Source organism: Podarcis gaigeae, assembly GCF_964106915.1.
Source record: "Podarcis gaigeae genome assembly, chromosome: 14".
NCBI lineage: Eukaryota > Metazoa > Chordata > Lepidosauria > Squamata > Lacertidae > Podarcis > Podarcis gaigeae.
Genome location: NC_139690.1, coordinates 549,944 through 569,705, shown reverse-complemented (window position 1 = coordinate 569,705; position 19,762 = coordinate 549,944). Strand labels below are relative to the sequence as shown.

Sequence of the window (19,762 nt, the reverse complement as noted above, 5' to 3'; positions counted from 1 at the left end):
GAATAAGAATTTCGGTGACAGGCTCTCCTTTGCATATATCACCACTCCTCTTTTCTTCACTTTGTCCGAAGAGATGAATTCTTGGCCTAGTCTTTTATTAATTAGCACTTTTCTGTGGAGCCTTGTCACATGTGTTTCTTGCAGGCAAATAATGTCCAATTGTTCTTTTTTCAAAATATGAAATACTTTTCTTCTTTTTTCCGGAGAATTTCCGCCGTTTATATTCCAACTAAGAAGCTGCAGCGACATCCTGGTCTAATTGGTGGGTCTACAATGGGGTGTCTAGGTTTCCCTCCGATCCCAGAGGTGGTAATGTTGGTCCAGATCCAGGCGGTGTAGGCTTTGGAGATGGTCCCGGTGGTGGTGGAGGCCAAGAAGCTGCAGCTCCTTTCTGGAGGTCCTCCTCGTGGTCGTGTAGGAACTTCTGTTGGTCCTCCGGTGTTTTAATTCTTACTTTCCTTCCTTTGTAGGTAAATGATAGTCCTTGCGGAAACTCCCACCTATAAGGGATTGTGTTGTATCTCAACAATTTGGTCAAATCTGTATAAGTGGTCCTAAGATCCAAAAGGTGTTTAGGTATATCTCTGTAAATTTCAGCCTTTTTACCTTCTATCTCCAAAGATTTTTTGAAATGTAGGCCTAGTATCTTGTCTCTTTCCTCTCTCGATCTCAAAATAACCAAACAGTCTCTGGACTTGTCCTTCTTTATCAATTTTCCCAGTCTAAAGGCAGTCACAATTTTAAAGTCCTTATCTTCCTCTATCCCCCAGAATTTGGAGAACAAAAGTGTTAAAAATCCCTGTAGATTTCCTTCCTCCAATTCTGGGATAGCCCTTAATCTGAGATTATTTTCCTTACTTTTCAATTCAACCAATGACAGGTAGGCTTGTTGTTCCCCTACCTGTCTTTTCAGAGGCCTTACTTCCCCCCTAATCTCATCAACCTTTTTGTTCGCCTGTTCTGCTTTTTGACTAGCTTCCACCGCAAGCTTATAATTTTCAGTCGTTGCCCCTTACAATTTTTCAATTGCCTGAGTATGATGAGAAACTTGCTCAGATAATTTAGTAATAGAGGATGTAGCTTGGTCAATTTTTGATGATTGATTGTCCACTTTTTGATTTAAAATTCCAAGTTGTTCCAAGATTTGTTTCAGGACTATTTCAGATCCTCCAGTTGCCATATCTTCTGCAGCAGGCTCTACAGCAGGCTCTTCAATTTCCACCTCCTGTGCTGTCAGCACAGTTGGGACGGATGATCTTCGTTGATGAGATAGGGTTGTTTGAACAAGTTGCCCTGGTTTCTTTTCTTTTTCTTTAGCTTTAGCTGTTCTTGTTCTCCCTGTGCCACTCATTCCACACCTGCCTCTGTTCAAGGTCAAATTTTCTTTTGTTTCATAAGTTAGACAAAGTCCAGAGTGTAAACAATTTAACCACAGAGAATCACAATAAAGTACAGTTCCCAGGCCTCTATGTCACCACAATCCTCTAGGTGGGGGTATTTCAAAGTTTCAAGGAAGGAGAGAACTCTTGTCCGCCATTGAAGTTCTTATATTCCCTATGTTAAGTCTTTAATAGTTCCAGAGCACAAAAGGAAGTTTCCACAGGCTTTCTTTGTCTTGAAGAAAAGCCACAAGGTGTCAAGAAAGGTCCCAGCAACAATGTTTAAACGTTAGTATCTCAGTCTATGTATCAGTTAAGCTACAATAACAGTATCAGCAGTTTGACAGTTCTCCTTTGCACACTGACAGCCCGATAGCTGGGTTGTCCCTTTTAATTCCACATAGCTCAAAATTAGGAAGAAGGTCCCAAAAATAAAATCCACAACTTTTACAAAGATTTCCTGCTTGTCTTTTCACTACAAAGTCTGTCAAATACACCCTCGTTTTACTTTTGCAGTCCCTTTTCAGCGCTTCAGCGCTCTTCTGCGCAATTGCTTTAATCTGGTTAGCAGGATCGGGAGACGGACTTCCTGTTACTCGCCTCCCGTTTTCAGCCGAATTTCAACCAAATTCCCAAATTTTCCGATGTTTAACTCCCCTTACTCACGGGTATGTAGCCGCCAATTTTGATGTTTTCAAGAAGAAAGGTCGGCGCTCATCAGCAGCAGCAGCGCGGCTTTGCATCCACGAAAAGAGCGATGAACTCACAGCGCCGCTCCCCCTTTCACGTTCCGGAGCCCCTTACGGAGCCCCTTCTTCGTTTCCGGGGGGGCTTTGGGCGCCCGCCGAGTCCCACGGCCGCAGGCTCGCTCTGCCTGCAGTTTTTCTTAATGGGTCTCCGCTTTGCCGTAGCGGACGACCCTTTTTCGCGGAGCCCCTCTTCACTGGGTAAAGAGGACCGCCATTGCTGTTTTGCGCCGCCTCCGGAAGTCCGCCTGCTTTTGACCTTTAAAGCCCTTCACGGCCTAGGACCCTCGTACCTCCGGGACCGCCTCTCCTGGTATGCCCCACAGAGAGCCTCAAGGTCCATAAATAACAACACCCTAGTGGTCCCGGGCCCTAAGGAAGTTAGATTGGCTTCGACCAGAGCCAGGGCTTTTTCAACTCTGGCTCCGGCCTGGTGGAACGCTCTGCCTCATGAGACCAGGGCCCTGCAGGATCTGATTTCTTTCCGCAGGGCCTGTAAGACAGAGTTGTTCCGCCTGGCCTTTGGCTTGGAGCCAGTTTGATTCCCTCCCTCCCCCCCTCTCTTTCCCCCCCCTTCTTTTCCTTCTCCTCCTGCGATGAGGCTACATTTTAATATTTTAATGTTCCATTATTTTAATTGTTGTGTTTTATTTTTGTTTTTAAGTTTGTAATCATTCATCTTGTTTTTATTATTGCTTGTAAGCCGCTCTGAGCCCGGCCTTGGCTGGGGAGGGCGGGGTATAAATAAAAAATTATTATTATTATTATTATTATTATTATTATTATTATATTTTTGTTTTTAAGTTGTAATCATTCATCTTGTTTTTATTATTGCTTGTAAGCTGCTCTGAGCCCGGCCTTGGCTGGGGAGGGCGGGGTATAAATAAAAAAAATATAAATTATTATTATTATTGTATCATAATATACACATTTTTGCATAGTAATTTCCCCTAATGTCATGTATTAGGAAGGGACGCGGGTGGTGCTGTGGGTTAAACCACAGAGCCTAATCAGAAGGACTTGCCCATCAGAAGGTCAGCGGTTTGAATCCCCGTGACGGGGTGAGCTCCCATTGCTTGGTACTGCTCCGGCGGGGAGGTAAACGGCGTTTCTGTGAGCTGCTCTGGTTCGCCAGAAGTGGCTTAGTCATGCTGGACACATGACCTGGAAAAACTCTGCGGACAAAAGCCAGCTCCCTTGGCCGATAGAGCGAGATGGGCGCGCAACTCCAGAGTCGTCTGCGACTGGACTTAATGGTCAGGGGTACCTTTACCTTTATTTAATGTATTAGGAAACTCTGGTTTCTTAAGGGTGCCGAGAACTGTTGCTTTGTGAGTTCCCCTGGATTCTTGGGGGAAAGGCATGTGCTTTAAATTTACATTGGATGCTGTAGCAGATCCAACCTCTAACCACCAATTAACAAAGGAGTGGATTCACCCTGCTCACTGCCAATTTAATATAGCAGACCCACCTCACGGTACACCAATTAAATGAATTTCTACCGTTTACCACAGGCTATCTTGTGGGGCAGTGTTCCCCAACCCCCGGGCTGCGGACTGGTGCCGGTCCGTGGATCAATCGGCACCGGGCCGCCCGAGGAACTTCAAATCATTTCACTGTGGTGGGCGGCCGAGGCGCAGAGCATTGCGCCCTCTCAAGCCTGCCCATTGTGTGACAATAGCGAATGAAAATTCACTATTGTTACACTGATGCTCCTCCTGGCCAATCAGGGAGTGGGTCCTCCCGCTTCCTGATTGGCCGAAAGGCAAACCTCACGCCATTGGCCGAGGAGGAGGCGCCACGGGAGGACTGAGGACTCGAGGTCGGAGACGCGAGGACTGAAGAGAAGCTGCCGTGAGGTAAGTGCACGGAGGGGGGGACTCAGCTCAAAACAAGCGGGCCACGGAAAAATTATCAAACATTTACCGGTCCGCAGCGATAAAAAGGCTGGGGAGCACTGTTGTGGGGGACTTGTGTGAGGGAAACTTCAATTCAGGCAGGAGTTGATCAAACAAGAAAAGCTTTATTTCCCAAAAAGAGGTTGCTGAAACAAAGTTGGGTCAGGAGATGCGTTCTTTCAGGTAGTTTTTATTACTTAAACTAAATATAAGGACATCACAGGCTTAAACACAGTAGTAGGTCACAGCGTTTCTTAAACTTCAGTTGCTAAAAATCAGTTGTTATACTTCAGGTAGATGTTCCGGTTTCTAGAATAGGTGGTAAAATGTTTAACTCGGTTTCTGTTCCTTCACTCTCATTCCTTTACTTAATTATAACAGGTGTCACATTAAATACTTTTGCCACAGCACAGCTTCCTACACAGTTTATTCATTTGGTTCTTGACCAAGCGGCCCATTTCGTCAGTTCCCCTCTCTCTTAGCAATGACACTCCTGAGGTATTCCCAGTTAGTGTAACAGACCTAGGGGATTCCCCTCAGCCCTTGTGACTGGCTTGGGGATCTTATTTTCCTAGATCTCTCCCCTCCTGACTCGAAGGAGACCCGGGTTTAGTCTGCCTTCCCACAGCTTCTTCCTCTCCTGGGTCAGACTCAGCCCTCCAGGGAACTCCTGTCTGAATACGTTCCCCAGACCCTCAACTCGCTCTTCCTATCTGAGCTGAGAGGCTCCTTCCTCTGGCCGTAGATATTCTTCTCAGAGCAGGTGTTCCACTCAGATCAGAGCCAGTTCTCCTTCAGTCAATTCCAATCCCTATCCCAAACCCTGTCCCCATGGGTATAGCCAGGATTTTGGGGGGGCAGCCCAAGTTGTTGAGCTTTTCTGGGGAAATCACAGGTAAAGTTTTCATAGAGGGCATCTGCTGGGAACCTCAATAAATTGAGTACTTTTAATCATGTTTGTGCTGCCCCCACCTTGGCTGTCACTATCCCTCAACCTGAACCCTGTCTCCCCTCTCAAATCCATCCCCGTCCAACTGTCTCCCTCAGAAACGGCTCCTATTATTTTCCTTCCCAAAGCGCTGCTCTGCCTCCTCCCCTCTGGCTAGCCACTCAGAGAGAGGCTCCAGGCCCCTGGTCCCCAGACTCTGGTCTGGCTCTGCTGTCCATCACAGATACGCTTGAGAGACATGGTGTGGATGAGACCAGTGTGAGAAGAGCAGGACAGACGTGGGGAGGGAAAGACAGCCTGGCAAGGTGAAGACTTCAAGACACCACTGAAAGCAGGACTGAACGAAGGCTAACCGACACCTGTGGCAGGGCAAACCTCCAGCTGCACACACATTGCTCCGCTACGTACGATGTGTGCGTGGCATCACTATGTAGGGCACATGTGCAACGTTGCTACGTACAGCGTATGCATGCGACACCGCGCATGTGTTGTGCATAGCGGTTTGCCGCCGGTGCTGCTCAAACGCTGTACAGATGGTGGCGGGATCCTCTGCTTGCAGCTGCACCTGGGGGTGGCAGTGCGAGCACCCTGTGGGGTGCCTTCTTGTCACCCCTCCAAACATGGCACCCGGCGCGCACCACTCTCCCCGACCCCCTTGCGACGCCACTGTACCTCAGAGGGCTGATGTGATATATAGAAATAGAACGTGTAAAGCTGAGCCCATGGCCCTACTCGGCTGGTTGTGTGAGAGAACTGAAGTTGCAGATCTCCTCCCTCTTGACAAAAGAGAAAGAATGTGGGATTGCTTATCATCTGGTCCAGCTCATCTTTCTTCTTTCGCCACCATTTATTTACATTCCCTTTCTGTCAGCTGAGAAACAGAAACCGAGATGCATCTGAAGCACAGTTCACCAGAGTGCAGCACAAGAGAACCTCTTTTGAAATGGAACAGCAGGCATTACATTACATAGTTTCTCAAATACCACATTTGCAATATAACACTCTGATGGTTGATATTGTGCAAGTCCCTGAATGGATCGTCTGTCTCTTCCCAAGTATGTATATGTGTCTGTGTGTGTGTGTGTGGTGGATGAGGAGCTAATGGGACCAGTAACAGCTTTTTTGAGGGGTGGGGATTAATTGAGTTGGAGGGGAACGCCTTTCACCAGTGATCTACCTTGAATCCAAACATTCAACATGGGAGTCTCCTCTAAGTGTTTTCATCCTTTTTGTTCTGTCTTCCCTGCCCTGTACTTGGTGGCAGTTAAAGGCTGTTTTCTACATACACTAAACCACTACTTACACTACCAGGGCTGGCGCAAGACTCCATATTTATATCTATCTCCTATTACATATGTTCTTAAGGATGTTGCCACACTGCAGTTTGTCCCTTAAGATTTTTGCGTTATACCGCCAAACAAATTTACTTACTATTAACCATTCCAAATCTAAAGTCCAAATTTTTTCCAGGAGTCGTAAACTGTATAGATGGGAACTCGAGGGGAAGTCAATTGAACAAGTTTACAAATTTCAATATCTAGGAATTTACTTCCAGTATAATATGGGATGGAAAGCGCATATCACATATTTACAAAATAAGGTTAAAGCCCTTATCTATGCTCTATTACGCTTCTTCTTTACTGAGGGGGCTATGCATGTTCCATCCACCTTAAAAGTTTATAGTGCGAAAGTGGTTGCAACTATGGCATATGCGGTCCCTTTATGGGGCGCCTTTGTAAACCTCTTGCCTCTGGTGACATTGCAAAATCTTTTTCTAAGACGCCTTTTGAAACTACCCTCCTGTGTAAGCAACTCTGCCATTCGCCTAGAACTTAAGATCCCCTCCCTAGAGATTCTGATGTGGAGACATGCCTTTAATTATTGGCTGTCCCTTTGGCATAAATTGCCAAACTACCATCTTATTCAGTGCCTTTGGAGAGATGAATTCACCAGCCCATGGGCAACAAAAATCCATTCCAAACTGTTGTCTTATGGAATCTCTCCTTCCGATATACTTAATTTAGATCTAATTACAACTAAAAAGGTCATCAAACAAAGATTGGAGGAGGTAGATTTGCAATAAAATCTTACTACAGGTGGAGGCACATGTTCCCCGATAAATCAGGGCATTACATCTATGTCCCAGATACCTCGATATCTGTCTACTTTATCGGCTGCGTCGCATAGATTCGCATTTGTTAGAGCCAGATTTAATGTGTTCCCCTCAAATGTGCTGAGCAATAGATTTTCTAACGGTAAAACCTCTGTTTTATGCGCATGTGACAACAAATCAATAGAATCCCTCTATCATATCTTGTTTAATTGCCCCTTATACATTGTTCCCCGATCAAGGATCCTGAGTTCAATCATTCTGGAAATTGCTGCTAAACCACCTGAATTACATCTAGCTTATCTACTCCAGGACATTGACTCTTACAGAACATTACAGGTTGTAGATTCCTGATTTCAGTTCTTTCATATAAAAGACTTCATGGAATGCTGCATGACTATTAAAAATCCAGTAAACTCTATGCACCATCTTGATCTTCAAGGCCATAACACGGTACATCTAGAGATTGTAAGTAATGTGAAGGAGATTATGCGTTGAAATATTTTAGTTGATATTTTAGATTGTAAAATGCTATTTTATCTATTGATTTGTTTTACCTTGTGGGCTTATAGCCGAATAAAGTATTATCTATCTATCTGCAGTTTGTGTAGCTGCTGACAGGTGACTCTTCGAACAACAGCGTGAAGACAATCCCGGCTCTGAGCTGCTGGAAACTAGCAATGGACCATGTGAGTGATGCTGGTCCCACAGCTATGCTTCTGGCCCATGTTTAAAGTGAAATGAAATAAAATGTGCATGGCTGGAACGTGAGATCTGCTCCACTGAGCTTATAAAGGTATTAACAGTGTTGTGGCTCTAGCTGGTGTCCTGCACCTGCTTTTTTGGTATTTTGGTTTTCCACCTTTATGATGCATTTGCTCCTGCCCACCCCCCCATGCAAGCCTGACATTTGCCACCTGAGGTAGTGGCCTTATTTTGCCTAATAGTGGAGCTGGCGCTGCACAGCAAGCCCATGTGCTAAGCAAGGAAACATTGCAGAAGCTGGAGAGGACTCCAATCTGTGCCTACCTCATCTCCAATGTCATCTGCATTTCTTCTTGCAAAATGTGAAGGTCAAATAACGCTGCTCTGCCTCTTCCTTTGAAGACAAGTTCCAGCTCCCTCTGAGAAATTTTGACATGACCATGCATTTTTTGTTAAAAAATAGCCCATTTTTATTCCAGGTATTCTTTACCTTGTTATAAATTACTCAGTCCATGTGAAGCAACATCTGATAGACTTATTTTCAGGGCTGGATTTAAGTCTGATGAGGCCCTAAGCTTCTGAAGGCAATGGGGCCCTTTACTTACATCATAGGAGCCTACACAACACAAACCACTCTTGCTGTATGTAGGTTTTATTTTATTTGTTTTTTATCTTATATTTTGGAAATGTACATCCAGGTTTTTTTCCTTTAATTTTTTTTGGGCCCCCCAAAAGAGTGGGGCCCTAATCTATAGCTTGTTTAGCTTATACATAAATCCAGCACTGCTTATTTTATTTTTTAAAAACCAAAATAGTCAGGTTTAGCTTTTAGGCATGGCTTCCTTCTGTCAGTCTCTTGTATTCTTCACCTGCCCACAAAAATCCATACTCTGCTTCACGCTGGTAGCAAGAGGGGATATTTCCATATCTCCAGTGCCTTCAGAAAACAAAACAACAAAATCTCATGATTGGGGGAATGGGTGGGTTCAAGGGCGTAGGAAGGGGGGGCAGTGGGGGCAATCTGCCCCAGGTGTCATCCCTGAGGGGGGTGACAAAATCCCCCTGGGTGCCGATCACCCCACCCCCCGGCAGCTCACCCCGCCCCCGGGTGCATGGCATGTGCGCCTCTGGGTGCCTGAGCGGCTAACTCCGCCAATGGAAGTTACTGGAAGCAGGATTAAAAGAAGGCTTTTTTTCCAGCTGGAACTCACCAGAACTCAGTCCCAGTATCTCTCAGGTGGGCACCATTGCCCTTTGAGAAGAACATTCAGGGTGAATTCCGGCATCTCTTTGTCTAGAAAAATAGCACTGAAAAGTGTGTACAGTTGCATGATTTAAGCCCTATTTGCACCATGCCACTTTAATCAGTCATGGCTTCCCCCCAAAATCCTGGGAGTTGTAATTTGTGAAGGGTGCTGAGCCTTGTTAGGAGACCTCTGTGTGTCTCTCAGAGCTCCAATTCTCAGAGTGGTTTAAGAATTGATCCCTCTTCCCTAGGGAACTTTGGGAATTGCAGTTCCGTGAAGGGAATAGAGATTCTCCTAACAACTCTCAGCTCCCTTAACAAACTAAAGCTCCCAGGATTCCTTTGCAGGGGGGTGGGGCAGGGCGGAGCTGTGCCTGTGGCATCATAGCACTTTAAATGTATGGGGCAGTTGGGACCTGTTTGCCCCTCATTGACTTTGAGCCTGAACCACATCTAGCTTCTTATTTATCTCAATTGGGATTGAAGCAGGTTTGGGGAGAAATTCATCAGAATCCAGTGTTTCATAAGAACTGACAGGATAGATAAGGATCGAGACTAATGTGTGTACACCAGTGGTGGGAGCATGAGTGTGGCCAAGATTTTTGTTGGGGGAGGGGGCAGAACCGATGTGATTGGTCAGTTAGTTAAGCATTTCTATTGTTTTACTTGATCTAGGGTGGTAGTACTCGTACCAATGAAGCTTCATGTGATGGGAAAGGAGATTCCGACTAAACCTCAGGAAGAACTTTCTGACAGTAAGAGCTGCTGGACAGAGATTTTAGAGTTGGAAGGAACCTTAAAGGTCAACAAGACTCCATGCAGGAATCTTTTCAGTGTAGCATCCCTGGCCACATCCACACCATACATCTAAAAGCACATTTAACAGTAATGCCCATTGTTTAAAGAATCCTGGGAACTGTAGCTTCCCCACCACAGAGCAACAATTCCCAGCACCCTTAGCAAGCTACAGTTTCTGGGAGTCTTTAAAGGTGTGGTGTTTTTGGTCTGGTGTGGAGATGCCCCTAAAGGTAAAGGTGAAGGTACCCTTGACCGTGCCCCTAGCCTCTATTTAAACACACCCAGCAAAGGAAAGCCTTTCCAAAATGGCCCCTTCCATTGGGAAACAGCTTTGTTAGGAAGAATCTCCTAATGTTTAGCCAAAATCTTATTTCTTACTATTCCCACCCATTGGTTCTGGTTCTGCCCTCTGGAAGAACAAGAACAAGTCTGCTCCATCTTCTCTGGTGGCCTTTTGGCTCTTTGAAGGCAGCCATCATATTTTCCTTTAGCTTGTCTTCTCCAGGCCAAAACATGACCAGTTCCTTCATCTCTTCTTCATAGGACCTTTTTGCCTAAGGAGGCCTTACCCACAGCCCATGTCTGAAGCACAATTAAAGCATATGACTTCCCCAAAGAATCCTGGCAGCTGCAGCTTGTTATGGATGCTGGGAATCATAGCTCGGGGGTGTGTGTGAACTACAATTCCCAGGATTATTGGGGGAAAGCTGTGGAGAGTATCGATGCAACCCTCAATCACATGACACAGCATCCTAGTCAGAGTTTTGCAGGGCAGCTTGTTCCTGTGTTGCCCACTCAAGAAATCCCAGAATTTTTGTGATAAACCATATCCTTAACTGGGTAGGGAACCACTGTAGGACAGCCAAAATATAACTACAGCCTAATATAGATGCCATTGCATTAAATGGTTAATAAAACATAATGAAATTTGGCTCATAGGTGGGACACTTAAAAGCACGAGGTAGCTGTGCACTAAGCTATAGGTAGAATGTTATAGTGCCACAAAAAGTGAAAGGACAAGAAAGCTGATTTTTAAAAAATGAAACTGGAATATTCAAGGATGGGCCTGGAATCTTCAAGAAGGAACCAGGTCTCATCCAACAGAGTCCTAGAACAAAACACATCACAGTTCCCTCCCTCCTCCTGGAATGTTAATTGGCAGGAGGGGAAACCCAAGAGCACAGTGGGGTCATGTGCCATTTGCCATGTTTGTTTCAGAACACGTGACTGGAGCAGAGAGGAGCAGATGGTGCTTCGGCAGCTGCTTATGATTCTTAGCTTCACCCCCAAGAGGGCTGTTGAAGTGAAGGCACAGCCACACCATACATCTGAAGCACTCCTATGCGACTTTAACTGCCAGGCTTCCCTCCCATTCCCACTAAAGAATCGTGGGGACTGTAGCTTGTGAAGGGCAGAGAGTTGCTAGGAAGTACAGTTCCTAGTACCCTGCACAAGCAAGAAACAATAGCTGTTTCAGAAGTGGTATCTCTGAGTACTTTAAATGCATTTTGTGGATGGGACCTAAGTGTGCATGGGCATTTCTGTAGACGTGCCCCACTTGAGGGAAAGTTGTGCCTGATTAAATCACTGAGAACAGGGCTAGTGCAAGTGATGTCCCTTGCATTCCGCACACTGGTCAACTGGACAAGCAATTAAATCTTAACACTGGGAGCTTGTCTAGCACTTTAGCAGTCATGCAGAATCCTGGGAGCTGTACTTTGTTAAAGGTGCTAGGAACTGAAAGTTTGTGAGGTCAGTACCCTTACAAACTACAGTTCCCAGGATTCTTTGGGGGAAGCCATGACTGCTCAAGCACTATAGGAGTGCTTTAAATGTATGGTGTGGGTATGACTTGGGAAAACACCCATGTCCTCTGGCATAACTGAGGCTTAGGGGCATGCCTGGCAAGCCTTATGGCACAGACCGCTCTGTCCTCCAACTCCTCGCCACCACATCCTGCCTTCTATGATCTCCCACCTGAGTCAGGACTAACTCAGTCTGCCTTACGGTAGGCTTGGCTCCAGCTCAGAAGCTCAAGGCAGGGAGAAACAGGAAAGAAAGGGTGGGTGCCTGCCTTTCCTAGCAACCTGGTTTTCAAAACCATGTGGACTCTTGTCCCATGAAAGCTGATGCAATTGTAAATTTTTGCAACCATTAAGGAGACGGCAAGAGTGTGTTTATTTATGGAAGCGATGAAAAGCGGCAGCCGTCTGAATATGACCCTTGGGTGAATGGAAAAACCCACACAGGACTACAATTGGTTTCAACTCGCTTGTGGAGACTATCAGAGGTCACAAAGAAAAAGGAAAAATATGTGAAGCAGCAGCAACAAGATGATTGGATCCCTTTCGGAACTTGAAATATGGGTACCCCAACAAAAAATTTAAAATTTGGCTTTGTAATTTGGAATTAATGTGATTTGATTGGTCTGTTAATAAAAAATATTTTTTAAAAAAACACCATTAAGGTGTCACCAAACTTTTCCCTGTGCTGTTGCTGCTGCTTTGTCTCTTAAACTACAGTGGAGTAGGGGGAGAAAGTCACTTTTGGATATTGATTGTCTTGTCCCATGGTTGTTCCCTGCTGTTGTTTTATAATCACATGTATTTGGGGTGACAGCATAATCCCACCCCTGCCTCTAGGGCTGCCAGGCCAGGATATCTCAGTGGCTAAACCTGAGACCTAGGGATGGCCCTGGTGATGTCACAAGTGGAGCCCAGTGCTCCCTCACACCACTGATCCCTGGAGATGGAGGGTGTACATTGACAATAAAGGTATTATTATTTTTAATTTGGAGAGGCGAGGAGGGATGAGAGGGGAGCGGACACCCCCAGAGAGTCTGCAAAAATGTCCCACCAATTTCTGCTGGGTTGAAGCTTGCAAGCTGCACACAAAGTCTTCTTAATAAATAACATTTTTTTCAAAAAGCACTCTCATCACAATTATTCTGTGACACCTTCACGCTCTGAAAAAACAGGATTCTGAAATCTGCATAAATTAGATAAATGTGTATGCTTTCTCTTGTTTTGCATAATTTATCTGGCAGCACTTAGTATTCTGTATAATTTATTTGAGCTTCTGCTAGTCACGAGGAGGAGCTATGTGAGCACACTGAAGCTCCACTCATGAATCCTTGGAAACGGCAGTTGGTTCCTCTTTTGGGTTCTAAGATTTCCATATGCTTTCAAGCACATTGTTGCATTGATAATAACTTTAAAACTGCTTTTAAAAAACAACAGAGGAAAGCTTTGATTGTCAAGAGGAGAATCTGCAATTTTCTATTCTCCCTTGAAAAATGTACAGCCTTGTTAGCGTCTCACTTATTTCATTCCAGGAGACTTCCCTGCCATTGAGCCAACATCTTTGAGGAAAACCAGGTCTGGAGAATCAGGAATCAGGAAAGAATTTGACCTGTGCTGGAAGGGCTTCCTTGAATCCCAGGGACTGTGTCATATATAAATCAGGCAACAGGAGGAGGCAGAGGAGGAGAAAGAGGTGAGATAATCTTTAGGAAACCATGCAGCCCATGGCACTCCACCTCAAGACAGGGTATTTTGTCCCTCGCTCCAGTCCTCAGACCCAGTACTGACTGTTTTTTAAGGCTGTGTTGGGTGTCCTACAATATTGGAGCAGTTCTGGATCCTGCTGGCCTCCTGGCCCTATCCCCTTTGAGTTGGGTCCTGCTCCTTTGGCCTCCAGTGTGTTGACTGTTGTCAAAGGGATTCCTTGGTTGGCGTCAGTCTTCCGGAAAGTCTCCTGGTCAACCAATGTACCATTTTTGTATTTGGGGTGTGTGCCTTGGACATTGTGCTTGCCAGTCTTGTTCCGTTTGTGGAGGTAGAACAGTAAGGGCAGGATCAAAGCAAGAAGCAGAAGGATGAGGCAGATGGGGAGAATGATGCTGAACATATTGGCTTCAATGAAACTAAGGAGTGTGCTCCTTTCCGTAGGAAATGCACTGGTAACTGGTATGTGCCCAGCCCATGCTGTTGGACGAACATGTGTCTCACTGGAGTTATACTCAGTCTTTTCTGGCTCTGGGCGCCTAGTTGTCAACATCTGCAGAGAAGGGGTTATGCTTTGGGTTGTGGGGTTTTGGCCCCCTTCTTGGAAGTCAGGCACTTTGAGCAGTTTCGCTCCATAGGCTGTTGAGGAATTGAAGGCCTCGGTGATGTATGCCATTGATTCCACAGCAGGGGGCACCCCATCAGCCACCAACTCAAACAGAAAGCTGTCCTGCTGGAGGTTTTCCTGAGAGTCTTCTCTTTCCCATATCTCCACCCCAACTAGCCCTCCCTCAAGATCCTGCTGGGTGAAGGCATCAGTGGAGATGGGCGGGTTCCTTTTGTCTCTCGAGAGTTTCACAAAATGGCTCCCTTGGGGTGCTCGGAGGATTTTGAAGGCTGGGATGCTCTTGGTCCTGCTGCCCAGTTCACTTGCGTCAAGGATGTCGGTGTTGAGCTGGACGGTGGCTCCTCTTGGCCAAAGGATATCCTGTTGGGTTTTGACCAAGGCCTTGACCATTACATTCACAATGCCTGAAATGTTGACATCTCCTGCTGTGGCAAGGAACTGGAATTCATCTTTGGGGGAGATGAAGTCAGTGAAAGTAAATGTCACTTCTCCATTGTCCACTTGGCTCTGTGAAAAGTCCCTCACGGGCTTTTGGTTGACATTGACCTGACCAAACTGTGGGTCCCTGATGAGTCTATAGATGGTATTTTGCTGCTCTTGGCCTGAGGCCCCCAGAAGGTGCTTGCGAGACAGGAAGGCCATGTTGACACCCTGTGGTATCTCCAACGGGATTTGATTTGTTGCCCAGGTGGTTGCTGGAAGAACTATGATTTCCAAAGACGTTAAAATGGGTGGATTGTGTCCATCGGAGATAGCAAGGTGTAAGACTCCAGAAGAGTCCGTTCCATTGGCGATGAACCTCAAGTGCCCTGCGTTGATGTCTGCTTGAGTAAACTGGGTAATTGCTACTTGCGTAGCATGGATATTGACTACAAAGCCACTGGATAACCCAGAAAGGATCCTGTACTTGATTTCTTCAGGAAAACTGTCAGGATCCATGGTGTTCAGTTGTTCCTGAGAAAGCATTGCAGGGGAACCCTGGAGGACCTGCAGAACCTGGCCTTGGGTGAGCAACACGGGTGGCATTTCATTTCTGTCACTCACTGTGATGTTGAACATCCCAGAAATGACAGGCTCCTCCCCTTCTTGTGGGGGCTGAATAGATCTCTCTGTGCTGGGCCGGAGCCAGGCTTTAAAGCTGAAATGATCACCCAGGGTGCTGGGTCCATGGTGGGCATATTCCAAGTCACCTGCAGCAAGATCAGACTGGAGGAAGTAGGGATGCTTTTTATCAACTGGTCCATCGGCAACGGACAGGGTCCCATGGCTGGGTAGCTCCGTCACCAGAAATATCACATCATACGATGCTCTTCTGGAGACAGGTTCTTTAGCAAGAAGGTTAGAAGCATCTAGTAATGAGATGTTGACCACTGCACTTTGAGCTTCTGAAACAGTGAGGCCTGGGAGACAGTGGGAGAAAAAAGGAAAAAAAAGAAAAAAGCATGATTACAGAAAGGTTGCAGCTCATCTGGAAAGTAAAATCAAGAGAGCAATAAAAACATCAGAAGGGCTTGCTGGATCAGGCCAATGGCCCATCTAGTCCAGCATCCTGTTCTCACCATGTGGGCTTCTGTTCTCTGAGAATTCAAAGGATTTATTTCTAGCAAATGCCCCCTCATCTCCCCAGATTTTACTAGAACTTAGTCATCTTTATGCACAGGGACATCACAGCACATGCCTTTCCTAGGAAGGAGCAAACCTTTCCTTCCCAACAGCTCTCTTTGCTGTGATATCTGCTTTGCAGGGGGTTGGACGAGATAGCCCTCTGGGTACCTTCTAACTGTAATTTGATGATTCTATGTGTGTTTTGGCATCTTGACCCTCCTTTTACCTTTGTTTCTCCACAGAGTGGAGCTGTGAGGACAGCTGATGTTGAAGGAGACCAACACACCAAGGACATACAGGTTTGAGATCATGGAGGGAGAAGAAATTCGGAAGTGGAAAGTGTCCTCAAGAATCCAGAAAGGTTCCTGTGGCATTTCATGCTGATATGATATTACCCCAGCATCCACCTGATTGGATATGTGTAAGAAGGAAACTGAGTTAGGCACTCTGTGAAAGCAAACCAATAATGTCTTTGTATTTATTTTGAAGAAGAACATACATTTTAATAACACACTGGGGAAAATGAAAACCTGAACCAAAACCAAAATAAAAATGCACACACACAAATAATGTATTTGGGTAGTTTCAGTCACACTCCCTGCAAAACATGATTATTATTATTGGTGTTGTGGGGTAATAACATTTTATAAAAACATTTGTTTTATTAATAAATATCATGTTATTGTCCTTGAGGTCTTTCTAACCTTCCCTTAAAGGTAGGAGGTTAGTAAGAATTTCAGATAATAGTATGTCTTACTGGAGTCTTTTAAGATATTAAATAATTTTTTGCCACTTAATTGAAAATGAATCTTTGTTTGTCCTCAAGTATACCTTGATTTTTGAGTTTTTTCCTGCAGTAGATGTAGACCAGTCAACCCATACTGTCCATGTGGACAATGGCCAGACTCAGTTTACTCAGTAAACATTGCTTCCTGTGTTTCTATTCAAAATCAAGGTATTATACCATGAGGGACATCAAGAAAGAAGCGGCTAAGACTTCTACCTCGTCTTGGGTGAAGTTGCTCAGCTGCCCTCTGTCCTCCCACTTCTGGCTGTTCACCAATTTGCCAAAGCCTGGAGGCTGTTCTATGATGTAAGAGAGCGACTGGGCTTCGGCCTCATCATTGGTCACTGCTTTCAGGTTCTGGCTCCTGATTGGCTGAAGAGAGCCTGGGAAAGAAATGGTTAGGAGGAGCTGAGCATCTGAAGGTGGTGTAGTAAAAGCTTCACCCACAGTTTCACTCCCAAAGAAACAAGAAAATTGTTCCCCCAAAGTTTTGAGGGATTGTGTGATATTCTTTAGCATTGCTGGAGGTGGGACTTGAGGATCATTGGAGTCCGTTCCAACTGTACAATTCTATGATTATGTGTAAATTATGGAAATTTTACAGAAAAATTTGTGCACATTAACATGCTGGTGAATTCTCACAATTTTTTAAAAATGCAGTCTGAGGTGGGGAAGTGGAGAGGTGAGCTTAAGTTTAGGAAAAAATGAGAAACTGAGAGAAACACAAATCAACAAATTAGCTCTATCCATGCTCCCATGTAGTTGCCTTGCAGATAACTTACCCGGACACACGATCAGATCTCTCTTGCTCTCCAGAGTGATAACCAGTTTCTTTTTGGCCCTCACAGCAAAGAAGTGCCCGGGAGACATGTTCTCCCCATCAGACAAGTCAAAGGAAAAGCCTCCATCCAGGGACCCTGTAGAATGAAGCCCAGGATGTCAGGGTCTGGGAGAAGACATTCCTGCACTTACTTACCTACTTGGTGGTGGAGAGCTGCAGCACATACTTTGCCTTCAGAAAGTCTCAGGTTTAGTCCCTGGCATCACCAGGTAGTGGAGGGGAAGACTCCTCTCTATAGGCCCAGAGAGCAAGTGCTAGTCAGTGTTGATAGTCCTGAGCTAAGATGGACCAACGGTCTGATGAGGTATAAGAGAGCTTCCAATGTCCCCATGCCCCAATTTCCCCATCCACCCAGCTTGCTTTACCTCCTTCTGCTGCATACCTTCATGGATGAACTGAACAAGCTGGCTGTTGATCTGGGCCTGTGTGAACCGTTGGACCGAGGTGGTAGGCGATGGCTTCAACACAACCTTTCCATTGATAGGTGTCCTGATGGAATAAATGACTTCCTCTGGAGGGCTGTCTTCATCTTCACTGCTGAGGTGTTCAGGAGTTATCTCTACTGTGCCACCCTCTTGCATCTGGCAGGAAGGGTCCAGAAATCAATGGAATGGATTGCCAAAGAGCCATTCTCCCCATTGTTGAGAACCTGTTCCACATTCCACCACCACTAGAGGGGTTGTCATAAGAACATGAGAACCTTCTGGATCAGGCCAAAAGTCCAGCTAGTCCAACATCCTGTTCTCACAGTGGCCAACCAGATGCCTATGGGAAACCTGCAAGTAGGACCCGAGCACAAGAGCTCTCTCCCCACTTGTGGTTTCCAGCAACTGGCATTCACATACAGTGGTACCTCGGGTTAAGTACTTAATTCGTTCTGAAGTCCGTTCTTAACCTGAAACTGTTCTTAACCTGAAGCACCACTTTAGCTAATGGGGCCTCCTGCTGCCGTCGCACCGCCACTGCACGATTTCTGTTCTCATCCTGAAGCAAAGTTCTTAACCCGAGGTACTATTTATGGGTTAGCGGAGTCTGTAACCTGAAACGTATGTAACCCGAGGTACCACTGTACCCCGCAAGTGTCCTGAAAAATGGGAACATCCTGTTTTTCCCCTCAAGAGCATGGTGGCTATTTTGGGTATTGTGATCTCTTGTGATTTTGTGCTAAGATCTCATCCAGCCAAAAATGCTTTTTTTAAAGGCCATGATATTGTGGAGTGTGGGATGTGAAGCATAAGAGCAGTTAAGTACAACATCACTAGAGTGGACATAAAAGGGGATGTCTGGACCAGCCAGTCGGAACTTCCTGTTTCTCCTGCCTGGGACAGACTTCCTCTGCATGTGACTAGAGGTGGGCGTGACTTCACCTGCCCAGGTAACAAAAGAGCAGGACTGGTCCGCCATCTCTCTCTCTCTCTGACCACATTCGTCGAAGAAGCAACATCTGCTTAGCCTAAGATGCAGCCAAGAGAGGACAAAGGAACTGTCTTCTTATGGGATAGTTTCCAGGTGTATATTACTTTTCTAACTTAAGTCTGCCTTCTGGGATCCAATTGTGAACAGAATGTGTTTTTTTGCTTTTTTTGCTTTTATAGAAGACTGTGTCGTGTCTATCTTTTTATGAGGGACTAAAGGGGAAATTACCCAAAGGAAAACTTATTATAGGTTTGCTTTAGCGAGCCTAAGCAAATGCATCTGCTGTGCAAATTTAAAAAGGGGAATGTTACTCTGCTAAATTGTAGAACTTGTTAAAACAAGTTGGAAAGGATATAACCAAACAATATATCCTCTCCTGCATCCCTGAACATTCCCACATGGAGCACTGCAAAACGAGAGCACGGCCCTGAGAAAAGTATGTCTGTTAAGCTCTGTGATCTTGTGCGGGTCTCATGACTCGCACGGGAGTATGGACAGGAAGATGCACATCCTGGTTTTTAGACACAGCATGTTGAAGGGAATGCATTCAGAGGCATAGTAGCCCTTGATAGCCTTGTCCTCCATGAATTTGCTGGCCTATTTAGGCCCATTGACCCATTTGGATTTTCAAGCAAGTGACGTGGAGGGCATCCCCTCCGGTCACTTTTTTCCAGCCTCTGCAAGATCTGCTACCCCAGCTGCCCTGAGATACAGAAAGAGAAAACGCACAGATTACTTTTCCAAAAGACTGGGGTAAAACATTGAGTATAATTAATGCCTGGATGACATCCGTGAGTCAGATCCTCCAGGGAAGCAGGGAACCATTGTCATCCTAAGGGTCTCACTCCCTCAGACGAGGGAAGAGCATCCCGCTTCACTGCTTGAGGTGAAACGAAAAGTGCCGCTTTGTGCTCTGCCCCATCTACCGCTGACTTGGGGAAATCAGCTTGCAGAAATCAGGTGAGAATTTGCCCCAAACAGATGTGGTATTTCCCCAAATTAACACTGATGGCAGAGGCAGTGGGGTGGTAGGAGGCAACTGTGGGTGTGCTGCTGGAGGGGACTTCTAATGCCTGAAGCAGGTGGTCTCCTCCTACCAAATGTCTGGGCCAGCGGTGGGCAGGGCATGAGGCAAAAGTGAGCAGGCA

The 19,762-nt window shown here is 45.7% G+C and overlaps 1 protein-coding gene across 1 annotated transcript in view; it reads right to left on the bottom strand.

Annotated features, from left to right (window-relative positions):
• Window positions 1-11,985: 11,985 nt before the first annotated feature.
• Window positions 11,986-19,762, bottom strand: part of CSPG4 (chondroitin sulfate proteoglycan 4) — a 113,835-nt gene continuing 106,058 nt past the window's right edge. The window contains exons 6-10 of the mRNA XM_083712143.1: window positions 17,581-17,779; window positions 17,140-17,274; window positions 16,574-16,740; window positions 15,797-15,977; window positions 11,986-15,365 (exon numbers count right to left, since the gene is read on the bottom strand). Coding sequence (XP_083568269.1) covers window positions 13,405-15,365; window positions 15,797-15,977; window positions 16,574-16,740; window positions 17,140-17,274; window positions 17,581-17,779 — 2,643 coding nt within the window. The 3' untranslated portion in view covers window positions 11,986-13,404. The remainder of the gene's footprint in view (window positions 15,366-15,796; window positions 15,978-16,573; window positions 16,741-17,139; window positions 17,275-17,580; window positions 17,780-19,762) is intronic.